The sequence below is a fragment of the Sporisorium graminicola genome, chromosome SGRAM_11 (assembly GCF_005498985.1).
Source record: "Sporisorium graminicola strain CBS 10092 chromosome SGRAM_11, whole genome shotgun sequence".
Lineage (NCBI taxonomy): Eukaryota > Fungi > Basidiomycota > Ustilaginomycetes > Ustilaginales > Ustilaginaceae > Sporisorium > Sporisorium graminicola.
The window spans coordinates 93,264-110,536 of NC_043721.1; the positions used below are offsets into that span (position 1 = coordinate 93,264).

Consider the following 17,273-nt stretch of genomic DNA (forward strand, 5'->3'; position numbering starts at 1 on the left):
TCTCTCACATCCACCCACTCTGCGACACTGTCGGTTCGCTCAGGGGGCTGCTCAGTCTGTAATTCATGCTCATTTCGCCTGCTTCAGTCGCTTGCTCTTGCCGTTACTCTCTCTCCCACCCACCCTCGCTTTCTCTTTCGCTCTTCTCCCTTGCTCGTTTCGGCTTGTTCGACCGAATCAAGAGCGAGTAGTATCAGCTTCCAGACGAATCCTGGCTTTGCCTGCCCCTAGCTGCCTCTCGCTCCAACACCTCCGTGTTTGCCGTTCAATGTACAATTTGCCGCGGAATAAGTGCATCGAAAGATAATGGCCGCGCCACGCCACGGACTTGTGCAACTTAGGGTCTCGTCTCGCTCTCGTCCACCATCGAGCACTCCTCCCACATCCACTCTGGAAGCACATTAGACTGCATCCGGTATTTACTTTCGATTCCAACTTGGTTCAGACTCGGTCGGTCTCGTCATCCAGGCAAAGTGTCGTAACTAGGTTGTTCGTGAGTTCTCTTTTTGGCTTTGTTTTCTCTTTGGTTGTGTGGGGTGTTTCTGCTGAAGAGCGTCGAAGTTTGCAATTTAATTTTGCCTCTGTGGGGTCCCTCTTGATTGGACCCCCAACGATCGTGAAAGCGGAATAGTGCTGCTTTCACAACCCACCTTTCGGGTTCATTTCATCGTTCCTTTTCTTTCGAATTGCGGCTGTTTTTCAAGTTGCCTGCCGCCGTCCTTACTTGCGAATCCGAATGTTCGCGCTCCGACGTGCCGCACTTGCTCTTAGCACTCTCTATCTCTGCTCTCTCTCCCTCTGCTCTATTCTCTCTCTGCCCCTGCTGTTGCTCCTCCCCTAAGCGACCGGAAAGGGTCTGCGTCGTGGCTGCCAATCCTGGAGCGGTATCTGAAAAACGCTTTGCCGTTCCCGCTGCTCCGAGGCTTTCTTCTGTCGCTCGCCTTACGTTCTTAACGTCAACAGCCATGGAGTGTCCACAACGGGTGGATGGCTTGCTGGAACGACATCAGCCATCATTCATGTCGTGTCGCGGAGCGAGTCTACGATGCAGTCCAAAGCATGGTTCGCCATGTAACATTTTTTGGCAGCTTGGCTGCAACTCCAAAGGCGCTTCGCTTCGTTCTCCACCATCACCACTGATACGACGACGACGGCTCCTTCGTTTGTTTGCAGTAGGAGTTGGGCAACGTCAGCCGCAGTTGGACAAGCTAGTACTGATCTGAATCGATGGCCTCTTCGAGACTACGCTAGCATAAGTGCATGAGCAACGGAATCTAGACTGGGCCGAATGGACAGCATCGTGTGTGGAGAGAGAAAGAGAGAGAAAGAGAGAGAGCGGAGAGGAGAATACCATTTTGCGACGAAGCAGAGCCGAACCAGCTTCCTCGTGATCACCATGGAACCGCCTTTTCGGGACTGTCCGATCGGGAAAACCCCTCCCGTAGCTTTCCTGTTCCACATGGGGCCGTCGACGAGAAGCCGACGACATCTTTCGGTACACGGTTCAATTGGTTGCATGGACACAACGTGTGGTTGTGCACCACGTCGATCCGTCCAGATCGGATGTAATCCTTGCATGACCGATCGGGCCTCGTAATCCTCGTCACCACACTGCATTCGTGCAAAGTTGCGCGCCTGTCTTCTGATGTCAACCGCATGTCATCGTCGTGGCCACGTTGGCCGTTGGCCGGTGGAAGCTGATGAATCCAGAGCATACGAATCTCGCGTCGACTTAAAGCACTTTGCCGCTTCCCTTTTTCGTCCTCGTTTTTTTCTCTCCAATTTGGAACAGCTACGTTTAACATGCACGCCTGAGACCGTGTCAGCCGTGCCTGCAGCGTCGCGTGAAAAAGAGCTATGGAAGTAGCCTTGTTCTTCCTCGATCGGGACTTTGATCTTGAATTGTTCCCGATGCACTCTCGAATCACTTTTCTCTACCCGCTCTTGAGTTGATCCTTTGATGCAATGGACAGACAGTGGATGGCAACAGCGAACAAGGCCACGCACGCTTCAGTAGCCTCCCACTCCACCACCCTTCGAACTTACGCTTCAGCTGGAGGCTGCCGAACAAAGCTGACTCGGCATCCAAACCAGGGCTAGGCTGCACTGGGCGTATGAACAGGAAACGCCAAGCGATTGGCGCAGAGCAACGCAGCCAAGCCTTTCCGGACCTGTTATGACTTTTGCTTGAGGCGGTGCGGGGCGGGGAATACGATCAAACTAAGTGTTTGGCCGAGCGCAAATCAAACGGACCGCAGCGGCCTTTGCTCGACGCCCCCGCCTTTTTTGGAGTGTCGCCCACCATTGCAACGCTCTCAGTGTAGCGTGTGACAGACGCAGCTAGGCGAGGTGGAAAAAGGGGACGTAGCGAACTAGGCGTTCCCACGCTCTGCTTGCCACCCGCCTAGGCGACTCTCGGCTAATTGTGTTCGCGCAAAGCTTCTTCCCCGCGTAGACATAAGAACCCCGTCCAATGGCCTCCCAACAATTAGGTCCCTGGCGTCCAGGCTCGCTTTGACTGTACGCACAAGGCGTCGACGCCGACCTGCGACCTCGATGTTGAGCTCTAAATCGGATCGCCGAACGACGCACTCGAGGCAGGGGCCCCACATCGAGAGAACAGGATGACGTGCGGTTTCGGAAGGTGGCTGTGCCTGAGGCCCACAGCGGCGACATCAAGGAGAGCAGCTCGCTAACGGTGGGCACCGCGTCCAATGTCAGCTGATTGGACGCAGCAAGACATTAGCGTCGCACGTCTTCTCCCAGCTCAGCGCGGAGTCCGCTCGAATCAACTTTCTACCAGCGTTCGAGGACATTTTCGCGATTCAGATGCTAGGGGAGGAGGTCTCGAAGAAAAAGTCGAGCGCAAAAAAAAGGCGACAAAAGTCGAGCTCACAAAGGAAATCCATCAGAATCACGTGTGATCTCAGCACGGCGCGTCGTGAGCGCTCGTCCTCACACTCCGTGCTGGCAGTTCTCGGCGATGTCGGCAACGGAATGCACACCAGCTCAATTTGCGCGGCCGTGCAGGGCAGGGTGCGACGAAGCAGCCAAGAATAAATGCGGGGAAGGACAATTAAGGGGACAACGAGACGAGGTCGACAACAAAGCATCAAGATTGCTTTCGTCGGAGAGTTGCTGGTGGTGAGCAAGCTGCGGAGAGATGGCGCCCCACCATCGGAGTACTCGCCGAAACGGTTTCGTACACAAAATGGCTACGAGTGCACATCGCCGCAACGGCCATGGCTAGGCCATGCAGGATTAATTACTGTTGTGCTGCCACGCTAGTTGGCCGTCCCTGAACAGAAATGCGGGGACCACGTATACACGTCAGTCGGCTGATGTCGCTGCATGAAATGCAAAGTGCATAGCATCGAAGGGATCATCGACGACAACAGCGACGTGCTACTTCCCACACAAGCAGGTAAGCTCTGCGGAAGCATGGTGACCCAAATCAGTACCCGAGAAAAGCAAGACATTGTCACATGGGCTGTCTGCGCGTCGATCCAAATCACCTTGCTGTGGCATACATAGCAACCCAGCGACCGGGAATCGGCCCCCTGCGACCAAAGCGGTGTCACTCTCTTCGCTCCTTCGCAACCGCGTGCACGCGCCCTTTCCATCGTGCCCTGTCGGAACTGCGGCGCGGCGAACTCCGACTCCATGGCGTAGCATAGCATCGCACACGGAACGGCGACTCCGAGAGTTGCACCCGAGCCAAACATGCTGAGTGAGACCACGGCTGTCCTTTGATGGCCTGGCCAGCTCTCTTATCTCTGTCAATTGAAGCTCGTCCGATGCAGCTCGCAAATAGCAAGGTTGCTACTGCAATTCGAATGTCCATCGAAACAACCGAGATGGTTGACATGCTTTGCGCTGCCACCACAGCAGGCTACCAAAGGACGATGTAGTGCAGCATCGGCAAGACGTCTGCTGGCAATCACCAATACCACATGCAGCTGAGTTGCAACCAAGGGCGATTGCGAAGGGCCTTGAGACCTTGTAACAAGCTTGCCTGGGTCTGGCTGCCAAGCAAGGGTTTGGTTCTCACTGCATTCGGCTTTGCCGAGCAAGGCTGCAAAGGAGAACAACACTAAGAATCCACGACTCGTGCCCGCAGAACGCGTCGAAAAACAAACACGAACGAACGAAAGAAAGCAAACGGAAAGAAAGCGGCATGAGGCTGCTGCTGCTGCTTGGAGTGTCGTTGAGCGAATTCATTTTCCAGCCTCACAATCGTCAGAAATTGTGGAGCAACACGCCAACCGCGAAAGAAAACACAACACACACACAGAAACACAAAGAGGCGCACAACGACTGCAACAAACTGCACGGGCAACAAACAATCATCCGGCGGCGGAGCTCTGATTTTCCATCGCTTTGCTTTGTCCAGGCACGGCAAGCAGGCATGCTGTTGATGATTACGTTCAACCTCGTTCAGCCCAGCCAGCAGATCATCAAGCTAGGAGCTGGCACTTCTCGCAGAGCTCCAATGCAAAGCTCTTTCAAAGGGGTAGCTCATTCTGATTGCCGGAAACTCTTTGCATCACCTTGACAGCAGCACCGGACTAGCCGACATTGCATCCGCTCTCTCTCGACATCGCACCCATCATCGTCTCTGCGAAGCACTGCAACAGCAGCCAAGAACTGCACGGCACGAAGTGAGCTCGGTCTGCTACCCGCCTAGCGTACTTCTCAAGCGACGAACTTCCGAACCTGCCTAGACACCGACCGATCGACCACCGTCCTCCTCTCGCTCGACGCCATCCTACTCGGCCTGCAAGCGATCCAGTCAACATTGCCTGCCTATCTTCACCGCTGCTATCAACACTCGTCTTCCAAACTCTGAAAGCGACTTGGTGGATCATCCTCTGCACTGTCACACTCACTCGCACTTCTTGCTCCTGGTCAGCATCGGCTCTTCCGACTTCCATCATCGCCTATCTCGTCGCTGCGGAGCTTCCATCCTGGATCGACTCAGCCTGAGAGCATCGTAAGAGCATCCAGCAAGGCTGGCGAACAAGAGAACGGCGCAGCTCTCACCACAGGATCAGGGGTTTGCCATCATCTAGCCAACAAGCAGCACAGCCATGTCCCTCTGACAACCGCTTAGCCAACTAGCATCCATCATTGCCGTATTGCTGAGCGTGGCTGCTTTCCTCATTTCCACCGACCAAGAGCACGCTCACGCCGCGACCGATCGTCCAGAGTGCCGCGCTCGCAAATGCCAGTAATCGCTCGCTGCTTCTCCCGGATCCTGCTCCAAGCTTAGGTGGCCACCCACAATGACGCTCGATCATTCTTCGTGGCAACAACGGCACGACACAATACGACAAGTTCTTCAAACCAGAGCTGTCAAAGCTGCAATTCGCGACTTTCAGATCAGTCACTCCAGTATACGCTCCGACGACTCAGATACAAGCAAGAGCGGTGGTGACATCTCTCCACTCTCGCTCGGCAGGCTGCTCGATATCAGTCTCGTCATCGCCTGGTCCGCCCATGGTCTCGCGCCAACCAAGGATTCAAATCCTTTTAGAGCTGCTGCATGTTCATCACTCCAACACCTGCGTCAAGCCAGCTTGCAGGCGCACGACTTCAAGACCATCAAGGTTCTTCAAAAGAGCGCCGGCAGTCTCGTCGAAGTGGTCAAGAACCGCCTCGATGGGCGCGTCTACGTGCTCAAGTCGCTCGTTAAAGGCTTTGCCCGACGCAACGCTGCTATCCAAACTCCTATCAACGAGACGAAACTTCTTCAACGCAACTCCGATGACGGCCACGCTCTCCAGCTGCTCACCCCGCAGCTGCTGGCTGCGTTCCAGACCCAAAATTCGGTTCATGTGCTCATGGAGTACGTCCCCAGCGGCGACTTCAGCGAACTCCTCATGGCTGCAAGCAGCTGTGGTGCTGAGTACCCTGGACGTGCTACCACCGGCCTACTTACGGAAGACTGGATTCTCAGGTACAGCGTAGATATGGTCCAGGCCATCGCGTGGGTGCACGCTCAAGGCTTTGCTCACCGAGACATCAAGCCAGGCAACTTCCTCTTGGACACAAGCGGCCATCTCAAACTCTGCGACTTTTCCAGCGCGGCTCCTTTTAGCGACTTTCACACGGCAGAGGACTCCGGCAGATCGAGACGAGCAAGACGTTCGTCGTCTTTGACAGAGCGCAAAGTATGGGCTTTCTACTGCTCTCAACCCACGGGCACTTGCGATTACCTGTCCCCGGAGGTGCTCGAGGCAGAGGAACAGAAAGCGCTCGAGAGACAAAAGCAATACGATATGTCGAGCCTCGACGACGTCCTTGGATTGAAACGTGCAAGTTGCTTGCCTTCTTCAAAGACCTCCAGCACAGAACCAGAAGAAATCGCTGGAATGTACGGCCCCGAGGTCGACTGGTGGAGCTTTGGTGTTATGCTGTACGAGATGCGATTCGGCGTCTTGCCCTTCTTTGCCAGCAAGATGGAGGAGACGTACGAAAAGATCAAAGACCATAGGACGTCGCTCACCTTTGACGCTTCGGTGGCCTGCTCGAAACATCTTAAAGGTCTTGTTCAGGGTCTCCTGACCGCAGCTCGCCATCGCCTAGGTCGAAACTCTTCCGAGGAGGTCCAACAACATTTCTTCTATCTCGGCGAGAGCATCGACTGGTCCAAGCAATGGCCTCTGCAGCCTCCCTTTACACCGAACGCAAACATCATCGACTTACAATCTCCGCATGCAGCAGCCATGGGCGGCAACAACCAGCAGCAAGTTGGTCCCTTGACCGGAATTGCCGCACGCCTACAGGACAATTCCTTGTCCGTCGTCTCGAGCCTGCCATCCTTCTCTGCTCTGTATGCTGGTAACCTTGACGACTTTCCGGCGTTTGCCGATTCACGAGAGCTCGAATCGGACTCGATCCGTCAGCAGCAGGATTGGTGGTCAGGCGAGAAAAGTGCTGGCCACGACCTAGACGATAGCACCGCCGCTGACCTGACCGAAGCGCCAGCTGTGGGAACTGCAGCAGTAGCTGATGCCATTCCTTCCGGGATACCGAGGTCTTCTTCGTCGCCGGCTGTTGTGCTCAACACGTCGTCACAGTCCCTCACTCTTCGCGACCACAGCTCCTACATGGCTGCAGCCAACTCGCCGCACGTTTCCCGTTCGGCGCCGCGTTGGTCCGACTGCGATGTCACTTTTATCGGCTTCAGTTATCTGCCACACCGCTACGCCTTCTCGACTTCAGCAGCAGATCGCGAAGCTCCCTCCTCCGGCGAAATGTCAACCGCCGCTAGTTTAGACGACCTCGCGCACAGGTCAGAAAATTCGCCGGGCGGGTGGCCAGCAGGAACCCCGGTCGCCTCGACCCCGTTCCACAGAGGAGGCGGACCATCATCACCGTCGATCGCGATGCTGCCAACCCCTCCCTCTTTCGCTCCCAGTCCTGCCGGCCCCATCGAAACGGCTGAGAACGCGAAAGCAAATCCTGTTAGACCTTCCGCAGTGCCGTTCTCGCAGCAGCAGAGCTTTGTCACGCCGGCTCGCAAGCCGTCATACATGGCCATGCACGAGCGACTTCGGCAGCTACAGGGCCAAGACGCACCAATCCCAGAAGATGCTTTGGCGAGCCTCACACCAGCCGTTCCGCCTTCGCCCTACCCTTTCCCCGCGGCTTCGGTGGCTCGCACTTCCAAGTTCACGGGCGGGAAAAAGCCATCACTGTATCGCCGCGACCTGGATCGAGCCAGATCAGCAACACCAGGAGGAGGAAGCGTCGGGTCCGATAGTCGCCAATCGGGTGGTAGCAATGCTGTTCGCGAGATGTCGGAACGCGAAGCATGGGATGAGATGATGGCAGCGGTGCAGAAAAGCGTGCGCAAGAAGCAGCCTGTGGCGCCTGTGCTAGCGACCCCGTTGACTTCGTCGACTGCGCGTCCCGGAGGTTTGCCTCGCTCGTCCACTGACCCTCAGCTGTCTGCTTCCAAGCCGGCTGTAACGCAGCAGCAGTCTGTACAACGTGCGCAGCTGCAGACCAGGCCAGAAGTGCCGGTGTCACGGGCTGCCTCGGCTCGTAGAGCTCTGCAGAGCTTGAAGGCTCCTCGCCAGCCCACTGAGCCGTCTGAGCCAGCAGACCAGCAACCTCAAGGAGAGAAAGCGGCTTCAAGGGTACAGCCATCAGGTACACTTCGTCAACGCATATCAAGGGCCAGTCTGATCGCTCCGCGTGCCACCTTCAAGGTGATTCCGCCAGAATCTTCTCCAAGAAGCTCACCACCGCCTTTCGCCTTCTTGAACGAGTCTCCTCGTTTTGGTGCAATGACGCAGAACCAGCATGCACTCGACATCGACATGTACGATTCGGACACTTCGGACGACTCTACCAACGGCAGACGCAATCTCAAGCACAAGAAGAGCGCCCGCCAGCTGCTCATAAGAGCGCAGGAGCGCGGTACACCAACCAAGCCCAAACGTGCGCAGAGCCCGCCTCTGACAGACGCCTTTGCAGCGGCGCCATCGGTGGCAGCGGTGCTGGAAGCGGCAGGTGCGCGCAGCTCGTCGCCAATCCTGCTGAGCGATCATTCTGCGCGCTCATGTCATTCATCTCGCGACGTCTCGTACGAGCGTGGTGGGATGGACTTTGGGCCAGCTTCGCATCGCGTCAGATCAGGGTCGATGCAGATCTCGGGCAAAGAGTCGCCGGATGTCAGCAGCGAGGCGCTGTCCTCGAGCCTGGGTAAGACGTCGGTGACGTTTGCGCCGATGGCGTACGTGCCTGTGTTGGGGGCGATTCCGCCGTGGCGTGAGGCGAGGGACGGGGCTGGGGCTGGAGGTAGCTCGGACGGGCATGGTGATGGACTGGGGCCTGCGCGCGAAGCGGGTCGCACGGCAAGGACGATCCGCCGCAAGGACAGTGGTGAGATGCTGTCGCAGTACCGCAAGGCGAAGGGGATGGGTCGGGCGACGAGCATGCTTTCGCTGAGCGATCGGGCCAAGGCGGATGCCGAGGGTGCTGCTACTCCCTTGTCGCGACCGGGCACGGCGTTGTCGTCCTCCTCGCCTGTCAACGAGGAAGACGAGGACGCTTTCATCCTGGGCCATGTTGAGAGCAGAATGCGCATGATGGCGCCAGGTGGCAGCTTACCTGGCCGCACCATCAGGCGCTTTTCAAGTGTACTCTCGCTCAAAGAGCGGGAGAAAGTCACCATCGAGCGGCCAGCCAGCCAAGACGGGACGTCCAAGACGAGTCGCGCTTTCGGACGATTCAGAAGCCGGCTCACGTCGTCGACACTGTGTGAGGAGCCGAGTGAAGAGCTGGCGGCCGAAGGGGCCAAGTTGTCGAAAGCGGACGGTGGCGCGACGGATGCTAAGGGCAGCAGTGGCGCTGCGGATGGCCGGTCCAGGCTTGCCCCGTCCAGGCTCGGTGGGAGGAAGATGGGTGACACGCTGCCGAGGTCCTTCGTTCTTCGCAGTTCTGCCATGCATGCGTCGACGCGCAAACACTTGGGCACGACGCTAGAAGATAGCCTGGACACAGACTCGCCAGCCAAACAAGCAGACGTGAGCCTGATGACTGGGCTCAATAGCCGGCATACTGCACTGCAAGGGTCGCTGCTCGGTCTGGAACAGCGGTTGGCTCGGCTCAAGGCCCGATTGGAAGATCAGAAGCCCCCATGAGGCTTTTTTAAAACGACACGATTTCTACATCTGCATACGGAGTCAAGCTCACAGGATTCTACCCAGCATTTGCATACCAAGCAACCACCTCATCTTCTTGTTTCGGAACTTTGATATCCATGCATTTCACACTTTTTCCAAGTCGTCAGACGTTGACTTTTGCCAGTTGGTGTGGCGTTGTGGTGGCGTTGCGGTGGCGGAAGTTTGGTGAGATGGAACAGACTTCGTGGCTCAATCGTAGAGAATATCGATGAGGACGGCTTGCGAAGTGAGGTGCGCGTCGCATTGCGGCTCGACGAGGATGGTTTGGGTTTGGTCGACGAGGATGGCGGGGCCTTTGATTGTCGTGCCGTGCTGCAGCTGGTCGAGTTTGATGATCGGAGTTTCGAGACGGCCCTGTTGGTCGAAGTAAACTTTTCGGGTCGCGAGCTTGTCCATCTTGGTTGTGTCTGCTGTGCGGCGCTTGTCGCTGAAGAGGGACCGATACTCTGCGAGCACGGTCTGGCCGAGCGAGTCGAATGATTTGCCGATACCTCTGACGCGGATGTCGTCGACGATGATGTTCTTGTCTTCGAGCACGAAGCCGAATTCTTGCTTGTACTTGTCCACAAAGACGCGCTCGAAGTCCCAGCTGCCATCCGAGGGCTGGAGCGTCATCAGTGACGTATCTGTTCCTTCGTAGCGCAGGTTGAGCAGTGTCTGCAGTTCGATCCGCTCCGCTCGGAAGCCCTGCGCTTCCAATTCTCGCTTCACCTTGCTCCGCAGCTGTTCCACCCGCTTCTGGATTCGACCTTTGGCTTCGGATTCGGCGCCGCCCCACGTCTCAGAACACGGCTCCTGATGCTCAAACACCCGATCTGCCAGTGCCATACCGTACGCGCTGAGGATGGAGGAATACTTGTGGATGATGACCGTCTTGATCCCCAAGGACCGCGCGAGCGAGCAGGCGTGCTGGCCACCCGCGCCACCGAAGCTCGCCAGAATGTGCTTCGACGCACTGTAGCCTCGCGCCTCGGTAAGCGCGCGGATGGGTCGACACATGATCTCGTTGGCCACGCGGATGAAGCCCTGCGCCACCTCGTCGACGCTCAGCTCCCCGCGACCCTTGGAGGCGTTGGCATTGATCTGGTCGGTAAGCTCCTGGAACGCCTTTTCGCTAGCTTCTTGATCGAGACCCTGATTTTCGTCCGGTCCAAAGATCTTAGGAAACATCTCGACGGCTAACCGACCGGTGACGAGGTTCGCATCGGTGATTGCCAGCGGTCCACCTTTGCGATAACACGTTGGTCCCGGGTGGGCAGAGGCCGATTCGGGTCCCACGGCAAACAACCCGTTGCGGAAGAATAGCCGACTACTCCCACCGCTGGCGACTGTGTTGACGTCCAGCTGCGGGCTTTGAATTGTGATGCCGTCTAGCGTGGTCTCAAAGACCTGCTCGTACTGCCCATCGTAGCGGCTGACGTCCGTAGAAGTGCCCCCCATATCAAATCCAATGATAGGTCTTTTGTCGTCTTTGTCGTAGCTTGTCAGTGCCATACCGACTACACCACCTGCTGGGCCCGAAATGATGGATTTCAGCCCGGAAAAGTGGTCGACTGATGTCAGCCCGCCGTCAGACATCATGAATTCGACCTTGGTGCCAGCTTCTCCGGAGCGAAGCGAGTCATGGAAGCCGGAGAAGAAGCCGTCGATGTAGGATTGGAGTATGGGAGTGAGGTAGGCGTCGGCAGTGGAGGATGTTGCACGCGGAACCATCTTGATCATGGGCATAAGCTGGCTCGAGCAGCTGACAGTTTCAAAGCCAACATCAAGGGCGATGCGCTTAATGATCTGTTCGTGTAAGGGATACGTGTAGCTGTGCATGAGGACGACGGCAAGCGACCGGTAGCCGTGGTCGTGGTAGAGCGCCTCAAGCTGTTTTTTAAGAAGCTCTTCATCCGGTTTTTTAAGGATCGCAACGGCTTCGCCCGAAATACCACGAACGATTTCTGGTGGCCCTGTGGGGTGTCCTTGAGCATCGTATGCGTTTGGGGGCTGATCCGATCCAGAATATGGCTTGGTGATCTTGGTGATGTATTCGCCGTCTTGTTCAGAGGACTCGAGGTCGAACTGAACCCCATTGTCCCTGGCTTTAGGGTCCGAGGTGTAGCCAACAAGGGTGACACGTTCGTCGATCTCGAGCACACCGTGGTAGAGAACCTCTGGCTTCTTGATGGCTAAGTCGAAAATGCTGGGTCTGCTCTGGTTGCCGATCTGAACGAGATCCTTGAATCCCTTGGTGATGACGAGAGCATGCCTCTCACCCTTGCGTTCCAACAGCGCGTTGGTGGCTACGGTAGTAGAAAGACGGATGTAGTCGATCTTGGACGTGTCAATCTTCTCTCCTCGAGGGAGCTGGATGCTATAGGCTTGTTCGAGGATGCGCCGCACGCCTTCTGTGGGAGCATCTTTGTAGTTGGCAGGATCGTGCGAGAGGAGCTTGATGACAATGTCTTTGGGTTCATCGCCAGCTTTTTGCGAAGGTATGCGACCGAGACAGTCCGTGAATGTTCCGCCTCGGTCGATGGCAATCTGGATACGATTCGACATGTTGACGTTCGAGCAGGAATGGCGGAGTGGTGGGGGAAGGGATGGTTGACCACCGAGGTGGATCGTGCGTTGATATTGACTAAACGCCGTCTATTTTGCCGAGCTTTGGGTGTGTGTCTGGCTCGTTCCGAACTTGTGAGTAACAAGGACGTAACAAACTGAAGTCACGCAAATTTAAATCGCACGAGTGGAAGGAGCTGCGAGCAAAGGCAGCTAGCGAGCTGCTGCCGCTGCGCACGGTCGAATTGTCTTGGTCGTGTCGCTCTCGGCAGAGCTGCAGCGTGCGGAGGGTATGTCGAGCTGGTGTTGCTTTGCTCCCTTCTTCTTGCTTCAACTTACACCTCACTACATCCATCAAGCTCAGCTTTTGCTATTTGCCAGCAATCGAGTGGCTCTCCACACACCATGATCCGTGGCTTGCAGGCATTCCTTCACGACCGCGGTCTTACCCAGTCCGCACCGCTCTCGGCACTCAAAGACACTCGTCTCGGCATCGACCTCTCCGTCTACCTCAAGCAGCTCCTCTCCAACCCTTCCACCTCAGAACCCCTCGTGGCTGCTCTTGGAGGTGCTCCCATCGCCCTCATCTCTCATATCGAAAATGACTTGCGTGCACTCGAAAAGGCACGCGTGAAACCTGTTTTTATTCTCAACGGCATCCCGCCAAACAAGCGAATCCGCCCCTTTTCTTACGAAGATCCTAGAGTCAAGCAGCGCCATCGCGCGTGGGAAGCATACGAAAATGGCCAAGTAGATGTCACCCACTCGCTGCTATCAGCAAGCAACTCTCTGCACCACCCAGATCTATACCGCGTCATCCTGCGTGCTTTCCGACATCGGCACGTCGATTTTATCGTTGCGCCTTATCTTGCTTCAGGTCAACTCGTCTCGCTGGAACGTCACTCGAAATCCTATATCCATGCCATCTATGGCCCGACAGAGGTCCTCCTCTTCGATCGCGTTGACCGTCTGATCACTTCTCTCAACCTATCCGAGTCCACGTTCCAGTTCGTCTCCAAGCAAGCCATTCTCAACGAGCTCAGATGCAACGAGGAGCAGTTCCTTGACCTCGGCCTGCTCGCCGGCAGCGACCTCTGCGGCACCTTCCCCGCCCTGCAAGATTCCAGCTTGGGTGCTCCTCCACCGCATGCGGGAGCACCTCCCAATCTGCGTCACATCAACGAGCTCGTCAAACAGTACAAGGGCGGCTATCCGCTCGTTGCAGCTTTTGAGGGCCATCCCACGGTTCAGAAGATCAACTATCTCGATCAGTTTTGCAGAGCTAGAACCATCGTCAAGTTCTGTCTGGTGCTCTCTGCTGAAGAAGGTCGTGTTCTGCCTTTGCCGCTGGCTACGCCGCCCCCACCATTGGCGCTCGGATCGGCACCAGCGCACATTGCTCCCAATGGCGCAGGTCCAGCGGCAGGCGGTCCTCCTATCGGCTCTTCCAACGGCGGCACACCCATCCTCACTGCTGCCGACGTCCCACTCGACATTCATGAGGTTTTCTCCCACCGTCTTCCGGACGAAGTCTTCCTGCACCTTTCCCGAGGTCTTGTCGGCCCGCAGGTGCTAGCCAGCTTGACCTCGGGTCACGTCATCGAGGCACCTCCGCTGGACAATGGCGAGAGCGAAGATTACAGACGCTACGTGCGCGAGACGCTCACCGAAACACCGCAGTCTCCACGCTGTGTTGCCGTTGCACTCGCTGCTTCGGTGCTGAACGGCTTCTGGTCGTCGCGCAAGATCACTGGCATCTACTACTTTGCTCCTTCGGCAGATCACCCAGTCCCACACGACTCGGCAGCCACCCTGCAGCTCATCAATCGCGTCAACCAGTGGAACGTCTCGAACCGCTTCATCGAAGAAGAGCTTCGACGTCAGAATTCGTCCACAATCGACATTGCGCTCTGTCTAGGCGCTACCACGTCGGACCAGTTGGCGAGCCGCACCAAAACCCCGCGTGTCAAATTGCCCGATGGTTCCACCTCCACGCTAGAGAAAAAGGACGAAATCGTCGCCAACACCATCTGGCGCATGCTCGAGCTGCGTGGCTTCCTGAACCACGCGCACCTGCACACCCCGTATGCACGCGCCCTCTACCTAGCCCTCAAAAAGAGCAAGCTCAACGACAAGCTGCAGGAGCCGCTGTTTTTGGCGCTGGAGCTCTTGCGCGGCGGCGCGTTGCATGCCAATTATTTCGGCGGGAGGAGCTACTCCGGTGGGCCCTCGTACGGGGATGAGGTGGAAAAGAGACATATGCTGTTGGTGATGCGCACGGTGTCGTTACTGCAGATGACTTTCAAGCCGGCGCAGTGGACGGCACCGCTGAGCCGCGAGCTGCTGGTGTTCAATTCGTTTGTCAAAAGCACGAGCAGGGCGATGCGGAACCTGATTGAGATGATCAGCATGTCGCTGTTGCTGAGGGGGGATGCACGCAGAAACCGCGACGATTATTTGGACATCTCGCTCTCACTGCCTTTCCAGACCGACGTCAACACGGGCATGGGTATTTTGGCCAAGTGTTATTTGGATGGCTTGCTCACGTACCGCGGCGGGCCCGTGTTGCCGGACCAGGTGGACGATGTGGAAGTGATCGAGGCGAAAGAAGGCGTGTTGGGGGCGCTCGAGGACACGTTCGGTAACGTAAGGGATATCAAGCAGGAGCTGGGGAGGAGCTTTAGGTTTTGGTCCGCCGTGCTGGTCGCGATCGATACGCTGGAGGGCGAGAATGCGATTAGCAAGGAGGTGGTGCAGCAGTTCAGGGATGCTGATGCCTGGTTGAAGCCCCTAGCTAAATTGCCGTAAGCGCCTCTGACGCTGCATGGTAGGGATCTGTGCGATATTGTACTCATGCACAGCGAAAATTTTCAACTATCCTACTTCCCCAACCCATCGATGGTGTGAACAAGAGGCGACGATCTGTGCTCGAGGCGGTTGCGGTCAGGACCAAGTTGTGCATGAAACCCCTTTGTTCATCCCACTCATGCAGCCACACAGTGCCGACAACGGCGCGAGCTCGGGCCACGCTGCAGATCCTATTGTTCCATTGTTGCAACTTTCGAGCATCACACAGTCTTGGCTATGATTTCATTAGAATGGGTGTTTCATCGATACACCCGGACGCCCGCCTATGTGAAGGGCTACATTTGAGTGGGACAAGACTGATTTTTTGTCGATCTGCATTATAAAGCGTCTGAATCGCTGGGGGTCGTCCTTCCCACCACATAGTGTGTCCATCAGCGGTTGTCCAAGATGACTCCAGCTCCATCTGTGCTCGCGGCGCTGGCTTCGGCTTGTGTCAAGACCGATCCCTCCACGTTGTCAAATACGTCAGCGCCGAATCAGGCCGGTGTCATCGTCCTCTCTGACGACGAAGACGAAGACGAGGAACTCCTCCCCAATCCCGTCCCCATCTCCGCCCCCACCGCCAACACCGCTGCTGCTGTTGAAGGGGCCAATGAAGGCAACGATGATGACAGCGACGACGGGATCGAATTTCTCGGCTCTTCAGGCCCTTTGTCTGCTATCCTCAACGCGCAACCTCGCAATGTTTCCGCTCAAGCACTCAGTCGTGTCGCTACACGTGTGACCTCCTCGAATCGGATCACACTGGGCAAAAGGCGAGCGACTGACGAGGGCACAGCGGATGGAGGCTGGGGCAAAATGGTGAAAAGTCTTCCTGCTCAATTCTACACCAGTTCTGTCCGTGGTGCCGGTACTTCTTCTGATGCTGCTGCTTCGACGAAGGCGAAGGAAGGCGTCAAGACAGAGCCTCTTGCTCCCTCAGTACCCATTGCTGCCGCGTCGACCGAAGGCCGGATCAGCGAGTGGACTGTCACCGCTACAGCCGCTGTCGAACCGTGGCGACCGCCAACACCACCGCACTCGACCTCTTCGGGTTCTTCCAGCTCGATGCCGAACCGATTCGAATGCAACCTGGGCGACCACGCGCGGAGGGCACTTGGTGCGAAAGAGTACCGCAAACAGAACATCTGGGTCGATCCCGACTTTTCGCTTGACAATCTACCCTTCTCCATCGAAGAAGTCCCGTCGTTTGAGCGCGGGTCGTGGCTGGGATTGGGCACGCATCGGTACGTGGTGGTATCGGACATCTACCCACGTACACAGGAGGCGGAGCGCGAGCGGGCGCGGGAAGTCAAGGCGAAGCTGCTGGGGATGTTCAAGCAGCGAGAGTGGGGGGAGGGGGAGGAGCCGGAAGTGTCGTTTCCCTATATACAGAGGATCGATCACGACTTTGTGGACGTCAAACTGTTTACGCACCACCATCACCTGTTGGCTCGTACGCCAGCGCACCACCTGCACTTCGAAAGACAGCCCTTCATCGCCTTCCTCCATGGCGCGTTCGTTGACGCCTCCCAGTGGCTCATCCTGCAATTCACGCATCCAACGATTGCCAAGCATCAAAACGAACCCCTATCACTCGACGAACAAGCGGATCTGCTGGCGTTCGGCAAAACCGCCCTGATCGCCGTCGCCCACCACCCGCGCCTCAAGCGCATTGCCACTCCCCTCAGCCTCTGGCTCCTCCCCACAGGCTACCCGCACAACGACCAGCTCGCCGCCGCCCACAACTGGACCAGCACTCCCGAATACACCCTACTCCTCAAACGCATCCCCTGCTCTCCCGATGTACACCTGCCCTCCCACATCGAGGTGCGCGACCCCGGTCAACGCGCCAAAGGAGGCGCGCATGGTTACAAGCGCTGGATCAAGCTCTGGTGGGACGGCAGGCACATCGACCTGTGCAACTACTGCAAGAACGCCGACGACGGACACACCAACGCCCAATGCCCCAACGAGCGCAGATGCGATACAGGCAAGCCGAGAGCCGTCAAGTACCGCCCCGCCGTATACTAGGCCCGCCTCTTCTCTCTCGGCGCGGCGCATGGTCCACACAAAATGCGCGGAACAGAGGCATCATGTAACTGACTCCATTACACAAACCCCAATCAAAGCACGAACAAAGATCCGCTACTCGGCACCATACACGCGTGTCCAAACAAC

At 56.8% G+C, this 17,273-nt stretch overlaps 4 protein-coding genes across 4 annotated transcripts; 3 read left to right on the top strand and 1 right to left on the bottom strand.

Annotated features, from left to right (window-relative positions):
* Positions 1–5,285: 5,285 nt before the first annotated feature.
* On the top strand, positions 5,286–9,656 carry EX895_001336 (uncharacterized protein; the record flags this gene model as incomplete). Its single annotated transcript, XM_029881935.1, has 1 exon — positions 5,286–9,656. One exon carries the CDS (start codon positions 5,286–5,288, stop codon positions 9,654–9,656), a length of 4,371 nt encoding a protein of 1,456 aa, XP_029741536.1.
* Positions 9,657–9,887: 231 nt separating this feature from the next.
* On the bottom strand, positions 9,888–12,245 carry EX895_001337 (uncharacterized protein; the record flags this gene model as incomplete). The annotated part of the gene is made up of 1 exon (XM_029881936.1): positions 9,888–12,245. One exon carries the CDS (start codon positions 12,243–12,245, stop codon positions 9,888–9,890), a length of 2,358 nt encoding a protein of 785 aa, XP_029741537.1.
* A 405-nt stretch (positions 12,246–12,650) lies between these two features.
* On the top strand, positions 12,651–15,053 carry EX895_001338 (uncharacterized protein; the record flags this gene model as incomplete). The annotated part of the gene is made up of 1 exon (XM_029881937.1): positions 12,651–15,053. The coding sequence occupies one exon, from the start codon at positions 12,651–12,653 to the stop codon at positions 15,051–15,053; it is 2,403 nt and encodes an 800-aa protein (XP_029741538.1).
* A 447-nt stretch (positions 15,054–15,500) lies between these two features.
* On the top strand, positions 15,501–17,126 carry EX895_001339 (uncharacterized protein; the record flags this gene model as incomplete). Its single annotated transcript, XM_029881938.1, has 1 exon — positions 15,501–17,126. One exon carries the CDS (start codon positions 15,501–15,503, stop codon positions 17,124–17,126), a length of 1,626 nt encoding a protein of 541 aa, XP_029741539.1.
* Positions 17,127–17,273: the final 147 nt, after the last annotated feature.